Consider the following 13,071-nt stretch of genomic DNA (forward strand, 5'->3'; position numbering starts at 1 on the left):
TGGACTTCAACTCCCAGAATTCCTGAGCCAGCATGGGGGAACTATGGCCCCTTCATGACTCATGGACTTCAACTCCCAGAATTCCTCAGCCAGCATGGGGAAACTATGGCCTCTTCATGACTTGCGGACTTCAACTCCCAGAATTCCTCAGCCAGCATTGGGAAACTCGCCCCTTCATGATTCGGGGACTTCAACTCCCAGAATTCCTGAGCCAGCCATTTTATTAGGCCGAGAGAGAGAGAGAGAGAGAGAGAGAGAGAGAGAGAGAGAGAGAGAGACCACATAACCTTTTGCAATAATCTCTAATAGACAACACCCCAACCATCTATAATTATATCCCTTGCATAATCTCTATGAACAGATTGCTTTCTGAAAGAATCTCTCCTTCCTCTTCCTTCCTTCCCTCCTTCCTTCCCTCCTTCCTTCCTTCCTTCCTTCCTTCCTTCCTTCCTTCCTTCCTTCCTTCCTTCCTTCCTTCCTTCCTTCCTTCTTTCCCTCCTTCCTGAGCAGCCATATGGCATGCATTTTGCTCCAAGAGCTGGCACGCTGTGTGTTATCGGCAGCCAGCAAAAAAACTTTCTCTTTGTAAACAAAAACGAAATGCACCCCGTGATGGTTGCAAGAATCCGAAAACTAAGCCGTCTTTCGGAGGTGGCTTTTTAAATTTTCCAAATGATGCCCAGATAGGCTTTGAACCTGAGGTGTGGTGCCTTCTAAAAACATTCCTGGAACAAACCAAGATTTTAAGGGTGCAACGGAAATGGAGGCGTTTCAGGCAGGTCCTGCAAAGGCAGTCCCAGGCAGCAGGCCAGGAACCGAATACAGAAAGATCCTTGTGGCTTCTTGCAGATGGAAGGCTGAGCAAGGGGGGGAAAAAATGCTTTTTATTATTGTTATTGTAGAAATGCCGTAGTGGCTGAAAAGGGTTTTTTTTTTTTAGAGCGGCGTTTCTCAACCGCGGCAGCTTGAGGACTTCGACTCCCAGAATCCTCCAGCTGGGGAATTCTGGGAGTCGAAGTCCGCCGATCTGAAAAGCTGCTAACATTGAGGAACACCGGTGTAAAGAGAATTACAAAGCGAATTAAAGACGGCCCCGCTCTTTTCCTGCACCTTCCCTGACGTTTAGCCTCCAAAATTCCCCTTTTGTGGAACTGTGGTGGAATCAACAGCCTGTCGGCAAGTCAGGCAGCATCTCGTCTCTGAAGCCCTGAGGGAAAATATACGCACAAATCTAATTGTCTTTTGCAAATATTTGCATGTAAAACGAAGGCACAGTTTACTGTGTTCTTAACTCATGGAGCACAATGTAGTGCTAGGTCAGGGGTAGGCAACCTTGGCTCTTTTATGACTCCTGGACTTCAACTCCCAGAATTCCTGAGCCAGCCATGCTGAGGGGAAAGGGAGAGGTTTCCAAGCTGAGCCATGCTGGCTCAGGAATTCTGGGAGTTGAAGTCCACGAGTCATGAAGGGGCCATAGTTCCCCCATGCTGGCTGAGGAATTCTGGGAGTTGAAGTCCACGAGTCATGAAGGGGCCATAGTTCCCCCATGCTGGCTCAGGAATTCTGGGAGTTGAAGTCCACGAGTCATAAAAGAGCCAAGGTTGCCTACCCCTGTGCTAGGAAAAGAAAGCAACACAAATTATTTGTCAGTGTTGGAAACGCCAGTATTTTGGATGCAGGCCGTCCTCGATTTACAACAGCATTGAAAAAAGTGACGTAGGACCGTTTTTGTTGTGTTTTTACACTTACGACCATTGCAGAATTCCTGTGGTCACACGATCAAAAATCGGGACGCTTGGCAACTGACTCATATTTATGACGGTCTCAGTGTCCCCGGGGGGGTCAGGTGATCCCCTTTTGCGAAATTCTGACAAGCAAAGTCAATGGGGGAAGCCGGATTCACTTAACAACCGTGTTCCTAAGCACAACGGCACTGAAAAATGTGACTTAATGACCATTTTTCATAGTTAACGACCTTTGCAGCATTCCCCGTGATCACGTGATCAAAATCCAGAAGCTTGGCAACTGGCTTGTACTTATAACAGTTGCAAGATCCCGGGGTCACGTGATCCCCTTTTGTCACCTTCTGACAAAGCAAAATCAATGAGGAAGCCAGATTCACTTAAAACCGTGTCACTAACTTAATAACTTCAGCGATTCACTGAACAACCGAGGCAAGCCATGTCGTAAAACAGGGCAAAACTCACCTAATAAATGTCTCACTTAACGACAGAAATTTTGGGGTCAATTGTGGTCGTACGTCAAGGATAACCTGTAGTCCTTGGCTTACAACCATTCATTTAGTGACTGTTCAAAATTATGACAGAAGGGCAAAAAGTGATATATTCTAAGTTACAAGAGAAGTGCACCAAGCAACTTAATGACCGTTTTTGCACATTTATGACCATCGCGGCGTCCCCGGTGGTCACGTGATCAAAATTCAGATGCTGGGCAACTGACTCGTATTTACAACCGCGGTCCTATCTCAAGGTCACGTGATCCCCTTTTGCAACTTTTTGACCAGCAAAAGTCAGTCCGGAATCCAGATTCACTTAACCACCGGGCGACTCACTTTAACGACCGCAGCGATTCATTTAACAACGGTGGGCGAGAAAGGTCGTAAAATGAGGCCAAACTCACTTAATGACTGTCTAGCTTAGTAACAGAAATGTTGGGCTGAATTGTTGTAAATCGAGGAGTACTTACTTGTGTGCCTCCAGCTTTTCATGGCAGATTCTACTTTTATGAAATACCTTGTTTTGTTTTGTTTGTGTGTGTGTGTTGTTCAGTGTGTGGACCAGCTGATCAGGATCCAGACCGAACTTCAGGAGACGGTCAAAGATTTAGCCAAGGGGAAGAAAAAATACTTCGAAACGGAGCAGATGGCCCAGGCTGTCCGGGAAAAGGCCGACATCGAAGCCAAGTACGTTCTCGCTGCTTCCAAAATTCTGCACGCAAATTAACTCCACGCAACTCTTTGCCGTCCTAATTAGCGCTTTAATCCTGCTTGTAGCCAATTGGCCCCGATTACCGAGGAATTTCCTGCGTTTCTCCCTTCAATCTTATTTTTGAAAGGGAAAATAAAAATAAAAATAACGCGCCGCTTTCTAAACACAGGATTCTCTGTCCTGTTCACCAGAAATAACTCTTTTTTTTTTTTTTTTACTACTTGTTTGTTTGCAGGTCTAAACTTAGTCTTTTTCAATCGAGGATAAGCTTACAGAAAGCCAGTGTTAAGGTAAGTGCAAAAATAAATGGTGTAACGTCCAATTTTAGAGCTGTGTAATGTCTGGCAGTGGAGACAGTGCAAAAGGGGGAGTTGCAGTTTTGGAAACTCTAAGCTGTTTTCTGTATATATCACAGGTCCTCCTCGACTTACAACAGTTGACTTAGTGGCTGTTCAGAGTTACAGCAGCCCTGGAAAAAAAGGGACTTAGGACCGTTTTTCACACTTATGACCTTCGTAGTATCTCGATGATCGTGGGGTCAAAATTCAGGCACTTGGCAACGGACTCATAGTTATGACGGATGCAGCGTCCAGGGGTTATGTTATCCCCCTTTGTGACGTTTTGACAAGCAAAGTCCATGGGGAAGGGCAGATTCACCTAACAACCGGAATAGAATAGAATTACAGAATAGAATAGAATAGAATAGAATAGAATAGAATAGAATAGAATAGAATTACAGAATCGAATAGAATAGAATATAATTATAGCATAGAATAGAATTACAGAATAGAATCGAATAGAATTACAGAATCGAATAGAATTACAGAATCGAATAGAATTACAGAATAGAATAGAGTATAATATAGAATAGAATAGAATAGAAATACAGAATAGAATAGAATAGAATAGAATAGAATAGAATAGAATAGAATTACAGAATAGAATAGAACAGTGGTGGCGAACCTATGGCACGTGTGTCAGAGGCGGCACTCAGAGCCCTCTCTGTGGGCACTTCTCTGAACTGCTGGCGGTGGGCTGCAGAGGCCCAGAGTGCGCCGACTGTGGCTGCTGACGGACACTGTCGGCCCCCATGCGTTCGCTGGCCTTTGTGTGCGGGGGCCGATGGTGTCAGGCAACAGCTGCCCCGGCCCCTGCCTTGACTTGCCCTGAGATAATGGCACCCCCACCCTGCCTCGCCTCACCCTGCAGGAGGAGCCTCCTACCCACCCCACCCCACCTGCTACAGACCCCCTGGATCTCCCCCCGGCCCCCACAGGCGTCCCTCCCCATGAGCAACATCGAGGTGACCACGCCCACCCAGTCTGCCATGACCATCACAGCCATGCTCACCTAGTGAGCCACGCCCACCTGGCACCCGGCAATAAATAAGTGGGTTTTGGATTGCAGTTTGGGCACTCGGTCTCTAAAAGGTTCGCCATCACTGGAATAGAATTACAGAATAGAATTACAGAATAGAATAGAATTACAGAATAGAATAGAATAGAATAGAATTACAGAATAGAATTACAGAATAGAATAGAATTACAGAATAGAATTACAGAACAGAATAGAATAGAATAGAATTACAGAATAGAATTACAGAATAGAATAGAATTACAGAATAGAATTACAGAACAGAATAGAATAGAGTAGAGTAGAATATAGAATAGAATAGAATAGAATAGAGTAGAATTACAGAATAGAATAGAATAGAATAGAATAGAATAGAATAGAAAAGAAAATATGGAATAGAATAGAATAGAATAGAATAGAATAGAATAGAATAGAATAGAATAGAATAGAATAGTTGAAAGGGACCTTGTAGGTCATCTAGTCCAACCCCCCACTCAAGAGTTCCACCCCCCGCCCAATCACCCAAATGTGATTCACTTAACAACTGTGGCAAGAAAGGTCATAAAGTGGGGCAAAGCTCACTTAACAAATGCCTCACTCAGCAACAGAAATTTTGGGCTCAGTTGTGGTCGTAAGTCGAGGACCACCTGTACAAAAGGTGTTGTTGTTCTTATTGTTGAAATTCTGAACTGTGTATACTATTTAGCCTTCTTGGACGTTGAAGCAGCTTTCTAAAAAGGTGTAGTCATTTGTGAGCCATCCATGTCTTAACCAAAATATTGCTTTAGAATCCTCAAGGTCCATGCTGAGATAATTTCTCACCCAGTTATCTTTTTACTTGTCTAGTTAAAAGCACGCCGGTCTGAGTGTAATTCGAAGGCTACTCATGCAAGGAATGAGTATCTTCTCACGTTAGCAGCTGCCAATGCCCATCAAGACCGCTACTATCAAACGGACTTGGTAAACATTATCAAGGTAAGGATTAATGATTAAAGGCAGATTTAATTGAAGTGCTTCCATTTTTCTCCGGGTTATTCAATTCTCTTACGATGATGTATGGAAACTCACCAAGGAGAGAAGCAACCTGGAACTAAGGAGAAACTTCCTGACAGTGAGAACAATTAACCAGGGGAACCACCTGCCTCCAGAAGCTGTGAATGGTACAGGGCTTCCTGCCTGAGCAGAGGGTTGGACTAGATAACCTCCAAGGTCCCTTCCAACTCTGTTATTCTTCCTTCCTTCCTCCCTCCCTCCCTCCCTTCTCCAACACTGGAAGTTTTCAAGAAGAGACTGGACAGCCATTTGTCTGAAATGGTACAGGGCTTCCTGCCTGAGCAGGGGGTTGGACTAGATAACCTCCAAGGTCCCTTCCAACTCTGTTATTCTTCCTTCCTCCCTCCCTCCCTCCCTCCCTCCCTCCCTTCTCCAACACTGGAAGTTTTCAAGAAGAGACTGGACAGCCATTTGTCTGAAATGGTACAGGGCTTCCTGCCTGAGCAGGGGATTGGACTAGATGACCTCCAAGGTCCTTCCAACTCTTTTATTCTGTTATCCTTCCTTCCTTCCTTCCTTCCTCCCTCCCTTCTCCAACACTGGAAGTTTTCAAGAATAAAACTGGACAGCCATTTGTCTGAAATGGTACAGGGCTTCCTGCCTGAGCAGGGGGTTGGACTAGATGACCTCCAAGGCATCTTCCAACTCTGTTATTGTTATTGTTATTGACCTGTCATTTTAACCATAGTTATATAAGTCAGAATTACTGCAAGATCTCATATGTTTCCTTCCTTATAAAGAGAGCATTCTGGATCTAAAGTTTAGTGTTCGAAAAAGTTTCAAGGTATTTAACTGTTTGTAAAAAAATTATTACAGGTAATCCTCGACATACGACCGCAATGGCGCCCGAGATGTTTGTTGCTAAGTGAGACAATTGTTAAGTGAGCTTTGCCCCATTTTACGACCTTTATTGCCGCAGTCGTTAAGCGAATCACTGCAGTTGTTAAGTGAGTCACACGGTTGTTAAGTAAATCTGATTTCCCCATTGACTTTGCTTATCAGAAAGTCACAAAAGAGGGTCACGTGATCCCGGGACGCTGTAACCGTCATAAATGTGAGCCAGTTGCCAGGTGTCCAAATTTTGATCACGTGATCACAGGAAGGCTCCAACGGTCGTAAGTGTGAAAAACAGTCGTAAGTCACTTTTTTTCAGGGCCGATGTAGCTTTGAATGGTCACGAAACGAATGGCTGTAACTCAAGGATGTGGTTTCAGCTAAATATAGATATAATATTGTTAAAAGCCGTAATTTGCATTCCCTAAACATAGAGGATCTGTTTATACCAGGGGTCTTCAAACTTGGCCCTTTTATGACTTGTGGACTTCAACTCCCAGAATTCCTTAGCCAGCTACGTTTCTCGCAGTTAGGTTTGTTGTTTCCTTTCAACTAACCTGGTTTGTCGGCTAAACCAGGCTAGGGAAACATGCTTTAAGTAGATTTGCAGGTGACATTTAATGATTACTTTGTGTTCGCCGTTACGATACGCCTTCATTATAATCCAGATGTTTTTGTCTATCTCGGAAAGCATAAGGAATGTCTCAAAACAAAAAAAAAGGAGTTCTACAGTTTTAAATCCATTTACCTTGTATATAACAAATCAAGGTTTAGGTCTGAAGATGTGGTTGTTTTTTCTACATCATTATGTTATGTCTGCAGTGAAGCAATGTGGATGTGATCTGTTGTAACCTCTGTTAGAGGCAAAGAAAAGGACAGATGCTGGGAGGTTTAAAAAAGGTTTTAAAGTTTTGAAAAGGTTTAAAAACAAATTCGACTGGTACACTAAGTCTTCCTTTTAAGGTTGCCTGTCTCAAAATGATAGGAAGCTGCATCGCTGGATTTTAGCAGTAGTGGTCAAAATTATGTTTGCGACCACTTTTTGAGAAACAGTTCTTCATTTTATTTTAAAAGATTTAAAGAACAAACTAAATCAGTGGTTCTCAACCTATGGTCCACAGACTCCTGGGGACCCATTACGTTGAAGGTTTGAAGACATGTAATGATTTAAATATTAAATTAAATCTTTGGGGGATCCGGGGCCACAAAAGGTATTTAAAGGGGGGCAGGGTCCGTAGTGAAGAAAAGGTTGAGAACCACTGAACTAAATGACTACATCAAAGAAAAGAAGAAGAAACTGAAAAGAATAGTGCGCGGGAAATAAAATACCAATAAGCGGCATTCACAATTGTCCTAACCTTTTAAAATTCATCGTTTCAGGGATTGAATAATTAATGGAATTTATAAAATTAGACTTGTATCATCTTAATAATTGAAATAGTTGAAAAACTAGAAAAAAGTCTCCTATTCATATTATAGTCCTGAATAGAGAGTCTTCTGTAAGGTAGATTTAACAAAAAAATCTGATCAACAGAGGTTTTAGACTGATGTGTGTTTTGTTTGTTGGTTGGTTGGTTTGTATGTATGTATGTATATATGTATGTATGTATGTATCGCTGGATGGATTGGTAGATATATATAGGTAGGTAGGTAGATAGAGATTGATAGAGGTGTAGGTAGGTGAATTAGATAGGTGGGTGGGTGGATGGATGGATGGATGAATTTTATAGGTAAGTAGGCAGACTGACATAATGTATAGGTAGGTAAATAGGGGTATAGATTGATAGAGGTATAGATAGGTAGATGTGTAGGTAGGTAGGTAGGTAAGTAGAGATAGATTGATAGCGGTGTAGGTAGATGGATTATTTATGTAGGTAGGTAGGCAGGCAGACAGACATAATGTATGAAGAGATAGAGATAATGGATGAAGAGATGGTAGATGATAGAGATAGATAAATGATAGATAGATGGATGGATGGACAGACGGACGGACGGACAGACAGACAGACATGGATGAAGAGATAGAGATAATGGATGAAGAGATGGTAGATTATAGAGATAGATAAATAGATAGATGATAGAGAGAGACACATAATGGATGAAGAGATAGAGATAATGGATGAAGAGATGGTAGATGATAAAGGAATAGATAGATAGATAGATAGACAGACAGACAGACAGACAGACAGACAGACAGACAGACAGACAGACAGACAGACAGACATAATGGATGAAGAGATAGAGATAATGGATGAAGAGATGGTAGATTATAGAGATAGATAAATAGATAGATAGATGATAGAGAGAGACAGACATAATGGATGAAGAGAGAGATAATGGATGAAGAGATGGTAGATTATAGAGATAGATAAATAGATAGATAGATGATAGAGAGAGACAGACATAATGGATGAAGAGATAGAGATAATGGATGAAGAGATGGTAGATGATAAAGGAATAGATAGATAGATAGATAGATAGATAGATAGATAGATAGATAGATAGATAGATAGATAGATAGATAGATGATAGACAAACAGACAGACATAATGGATGAAGAGATGGGAGATGATAGAGATAGACAGACAGACAGACAAATATGGATAGATAGATAAACAAACAGATCCCACTGGCATTGTGCAAACGGTTATTTTCTATTTTTTTAAAATTACATTTTCTTTGTGAAATGCGACAAACCAACAATGAGAAATAGTGGATCAGTGTGTTGCAATTATTAAAAAAAAAACAACCTATTTCTTACTAACCACCACCCCCCCGACAACCACCCATAAAACAGGTTGGGCTTCCCGTTCAGAATCCTTAATGTCCTTTCTCCCCCCCCCCCAAAAAAAAAAATCCCTGAAAAATATCAGAGCTTCCCCTAAGACAGGAGTCTCTAGTCCCGATCTGCCCGATTTGAGACGCAGGGCAGCCTCTCTCGATGGGCACCCGCTGGTTTTGCAGAAGAAGTGTGTTGCGTGGGGTTTTGTGAATGTGGCAATGCCAGCCCATCTGGAAAACCCATCGCCGTTTGTTCCCTCCAAAATCCATTGAAGAACTCCGGGGAGGGGAGGGGAGAAGTTCAGCTGCCTAAAAATAAGCAGAGAGGAGCTATTCACGGATCCTTTGTGGAGCCGTGGTGGAACACAGCGAAGCTAAATAATAATTTTGGCCAGTTAATTGCCCATCGGGTTTAACCGAATGTGAATAAAAGCCGTCCTTCGGCCGGTTGAATTATCCCTAAATAACAATTCAGCTGTCAGAAGGGAAGCCAGAAAGAATTTTTTTACACAAGCTTTAAGGAAGCATGGAATACAGGTAGACCTCGGCTTATAGCAGTTTATTTAGTGACCAATCGAAGTAACAACGGCACTGAAAAATGTGACTGTTTCACAGTTAGGACCGTCACTTTTTTCAGCGCCGTTATAACTAAGGAGTACTTGCACAGAATAGAATACGGAATACAGAATAACAGGAGTTGGAAGGGGCCTTGGAGGTCTTGTAGTCCAACCTGCTGCTCAGGGAGGAGAACCTATACCAGGGGTAGGCAACCTTGGCTATTTTATGACTCGGGGACTTCAACTCCCAGAATTCCTGAGCCAGCATGGGGGAACTATGGCCCCTTCATGACTCGTGGACTTCAACTCCCAGAATTCCTCACCCAGCATGGGTGAACTATGGCCCCTTCATGACTCGTGGACTTCAACTCCCAGAATTCCTGAGCCAGCATGGGGGAACTATGGCCCCTTCATGACTTGGGGACTTCAACTCCCAGAATTCCTGAGCCAGCATGAGGGAACTATGGCGCCTTCATGACTCGTGGACTTCAACTCCCAGAATTCCTGAGCCAGCATGGGGGAACTATGGCCCCTTTTATGACTCGTGGACTTCAACTCCCAGAATTCCTGAGCCAGCATGGCTCAGCTTGGAAACCTCTCCCTTTCCCTTCAGCATGGCTGGCTCAGGAATTCTGGGAGTTGAATTCCACGAGTCATAAAAGAGCCAAGGTTGCCTACCCCTTACCTATACCATTCCAGACAAATGCTTGTCCAGTCTCTTCTTAAAAACCTCCATTGTTGGAGCGTCCACAACTTCTGGAGGTAGATAATTCCACTGGTTAATTGTCCTCACTGTCAGGAAGTTTCTCCTTAGTTCCAGGTTGCTTCTCTCCTTGGTCAGTTTCCATCCGTTGCTTCTTCTCCTGCCTTCTGGTGCTTTGGAGAAGAGGTGGACCCCCTTTTCTTCGGGGCAGCCCCTCAAATATTAGAAGACTGCTATCGTGTCACACTTAGCCCTTTGCTTTGTTAGACTAGACCAGGGGCCTTCAAACGTGGCCCTTTTATGACTTGTGGACTTCAACTCCCAGAATTCCTCAGCCAAGTCATAAGTCATAAAAGGGCCACGTTTGAAGACCCCTGGACTAGTCACGCCTGTCATAAAAGGGCCACGTTTGAAGACCCCTGGACTAGTCACGCCTGTCATTCCTGACCAACGTTCTCAAATCCTCATCTCCTTAACACATCACCGCTATTTAACAGAATAACCAAGTCGGAAGGGACCTTGGAGGTCTTCTAGTCCAACCTCCTGTCCGTGTGGGAGACCCTTTACCCTTCCGGACCAATGGCTGTCCAGTCCAGTCTTGCTAGTGATCAGATGCTCTTCCCTTGGAGAACGACTCAACCATTTTTTGTCGATGATTTAGAACAGACATGTCAAACTCGTGACGTCGCGCGACGTATCGGAGCTTTTTCCCCAGTGCCGGCAATGGGGTGGGCGCGGTTTCCTGGTGATGCGTCCGGCCCGCGAGCCGGCAGTTTGACACCCCTGATTTAGAAGTTAACCAGCTTGTATAACGTGAGAGGAATAATACAATGCTAGGAATGACTCAGCAGGAGTCTGTATCCCTTTAAGAGCTTGAGTATAAAAGGGAAGGCTTTTTGCTAGAGTTTCTCTCTCTCTTCTATTCCCCGCTGTAATCAACCTTTGTTGGATGCCGCTCTTACAATTCCCGCTGTATAATTGTATTCTATTGTAGATAAACCACCTTTTATTACAAACCACCCTTTTCCTGTGTTTGCGCCTTGGGTTGCCTCACCCAACACAACTGTGCACGCTCGGACAATTTGGCTGTTCCTTTCCGAAAATCGGATCGCTTGCAGAAATGGGCAAAGCGTTTTATTTATAGAGCCCTCGGATTAAAGATCCTGCCTCCGTTTCGGAGCCTCCGTTTGAAGGCGAAACGGAGACGAGGGCTTTTTTAAAAAAAAACCCAACGCCCCCCCCCCACATACACACACACGGCAGGCGGCCTTTTGAAACCGCCGCCTAAATTATTCATGCCACGGAGAAAGACGATCCAAAAATATATATATATAAAAAAAAATCAATTTAATGTCCCTTTTCCTAGATAGCCTGCGTGCCTCTTAAATAATTTACAGGCACTCACGCTCTCCTTCCTGCTTCCTTCCCCTAAAAAAAAATAAGAATAATAAGAATAATTACAGCAGAAAAATACCGTCAGCCTTGGCCCAAGATAGCTATTTTATTTCTGTCGTATACGTATTCGAGACAGAAATGCACGGGGGGGGGGGAGGTCATAAATCTGGAAATGACGGTCATTTAATACCCAGGATGTGGTCCTGAAGTGCAGCGTGATTGGAAACGAGGAGGGATAAACGAGCTTTCTTTATTTGAGTGCAGGTCGTCCTCGACATACAGCGGTTCATTTAGTGACCGTTTGAAAAGTGACAACAGCGATGAAGGGAGTGACTTAACGACCGTTTTTCATACATACGACCGTTGCGGCCTTCCCCCGTGGTCCCGTAGTCAAAATTCAGGTGCTTACGGCAACCCGTATTTGGTCGTCCTCCGCTTACAACCATAACGGAGCCCCAAATTTCCGTTGATAAGTGAGACGGCTGTTGTGTGAGTTTTGCCCCATTTTAGGACCTTCCTTGCCACATTTGTTAAATGAAGCACTGCAGTCGTTAAGTGAGTCACACGGTTGTTAAGTGAATCCGGCTTCTCCGTTGACTTTGCTTGCCGGAAGGTCGTAGAAGGGGATCACCTGACCCCGGGGACGTGGCAACCCTGTCATAAATAGGAGCCTCTTGCCAAGTGTCCAGATTTGGATCACGTGACCACAGGGAGGCTGCGACAGAACAAACTGTTGTAAGTCGAGGACTACCTGTATTTATGATGGTTGCAGTGTCTCCCGGGGGTCACGTGGTCCCCTGTTGCGACTTTCCGACAAGCAAAGTCAGTGGGAGAAACCAGATTCACTTAACAACCGTGTGACTCATGAACTGCAGTGATTCACTTAACAACCGTGTTACTTAAGAACTGCAGTGATTCACTTAACCGTGTTACTCACGAACTGCAGTGATTCACTTAACCGTGTTACAAACTGCAGTGATTCACTTAACCGTGTTCCTTAAGAAGTGCAGTGATTCACTTAACAACCGTGTTCCTTAAGAACTGCAATTATTCACTTAACAACCGTGTTACTCACAAACTGCAGTGATTCACTTAACCGTGTTACTCACAAACTGCAGTGATTCACTTAACAACCGTGTTACTCACAAACTGCAGTGATTCACTTAACCGTGTTACTCAGAAACTGCAGTGATTCACTTAACAACCGTGTTACTCACAAACTGCAGTGATTCACTTAACCATGTTACAAACTGCAGTGATTCACTTAACAACCGTGTTCCTTAAGAACTGCAGTGATTCACTTAACAACCGTGTTCCTTAAGAACTGCAGTGATTCACTTAACAACTGTGTTCCTTAAGAACTGCAGTGATTCACTTAACAACCGTGTTCCTTAAGAACTGCAGTGATTCACTTAACCGTGTTACTCACAAACTGCAGTGATTCACT

General features: G+C 43.7%; 1 protein-coding gene across 1 annotated transcript in view; it reads left to right on the top strand.

Moving 5' to 3' along the window:
• FCHSD2 (FCH and double SH3 domains 2) overlaps positions 1-13,071 on the top strand; it is a 68,021-nt gene that overhangs the window by 2,899 nt on the left and 52,051 nt on the right. Inside the window, exons 2-5 of the mRNA XM_015818570.1 lie at positions 1,170-1,176; positions 2,790-2,923; positions 3,184-3,238; positions 5,148-5,276. Coding sequence (XP_015674056.1) covers positions 1,170-1,176; positions 2,790-2,923; positions 3,184-3,238; positions 5,148-5,276 — 325 coding nt within the window. The remainder of the gene's footprint in view (positions 1-1,169; positions 1,177-2,789; positions 2,924-3,183; positions 3,239-5,147; positions 5,277-13,071) is intronic.

The sequence above is a fragment of the Protobothrops mucrosquamatus genome, unplaced genomic scaffold (genome assembly GCF_001527695.2).
Source record: "Protobothrops mucrosquamatus isolate PMUCROS unplaced genomic scaffold, P.Mucros_1.0 scaffold765, whole genome shotgun sequence".
NCBI lineage: Eukaryota > Metazoa > Chordata > Lepidosauria > Squamata > Viperidae > Protobothrops > Protobothrops mucrosquamatus.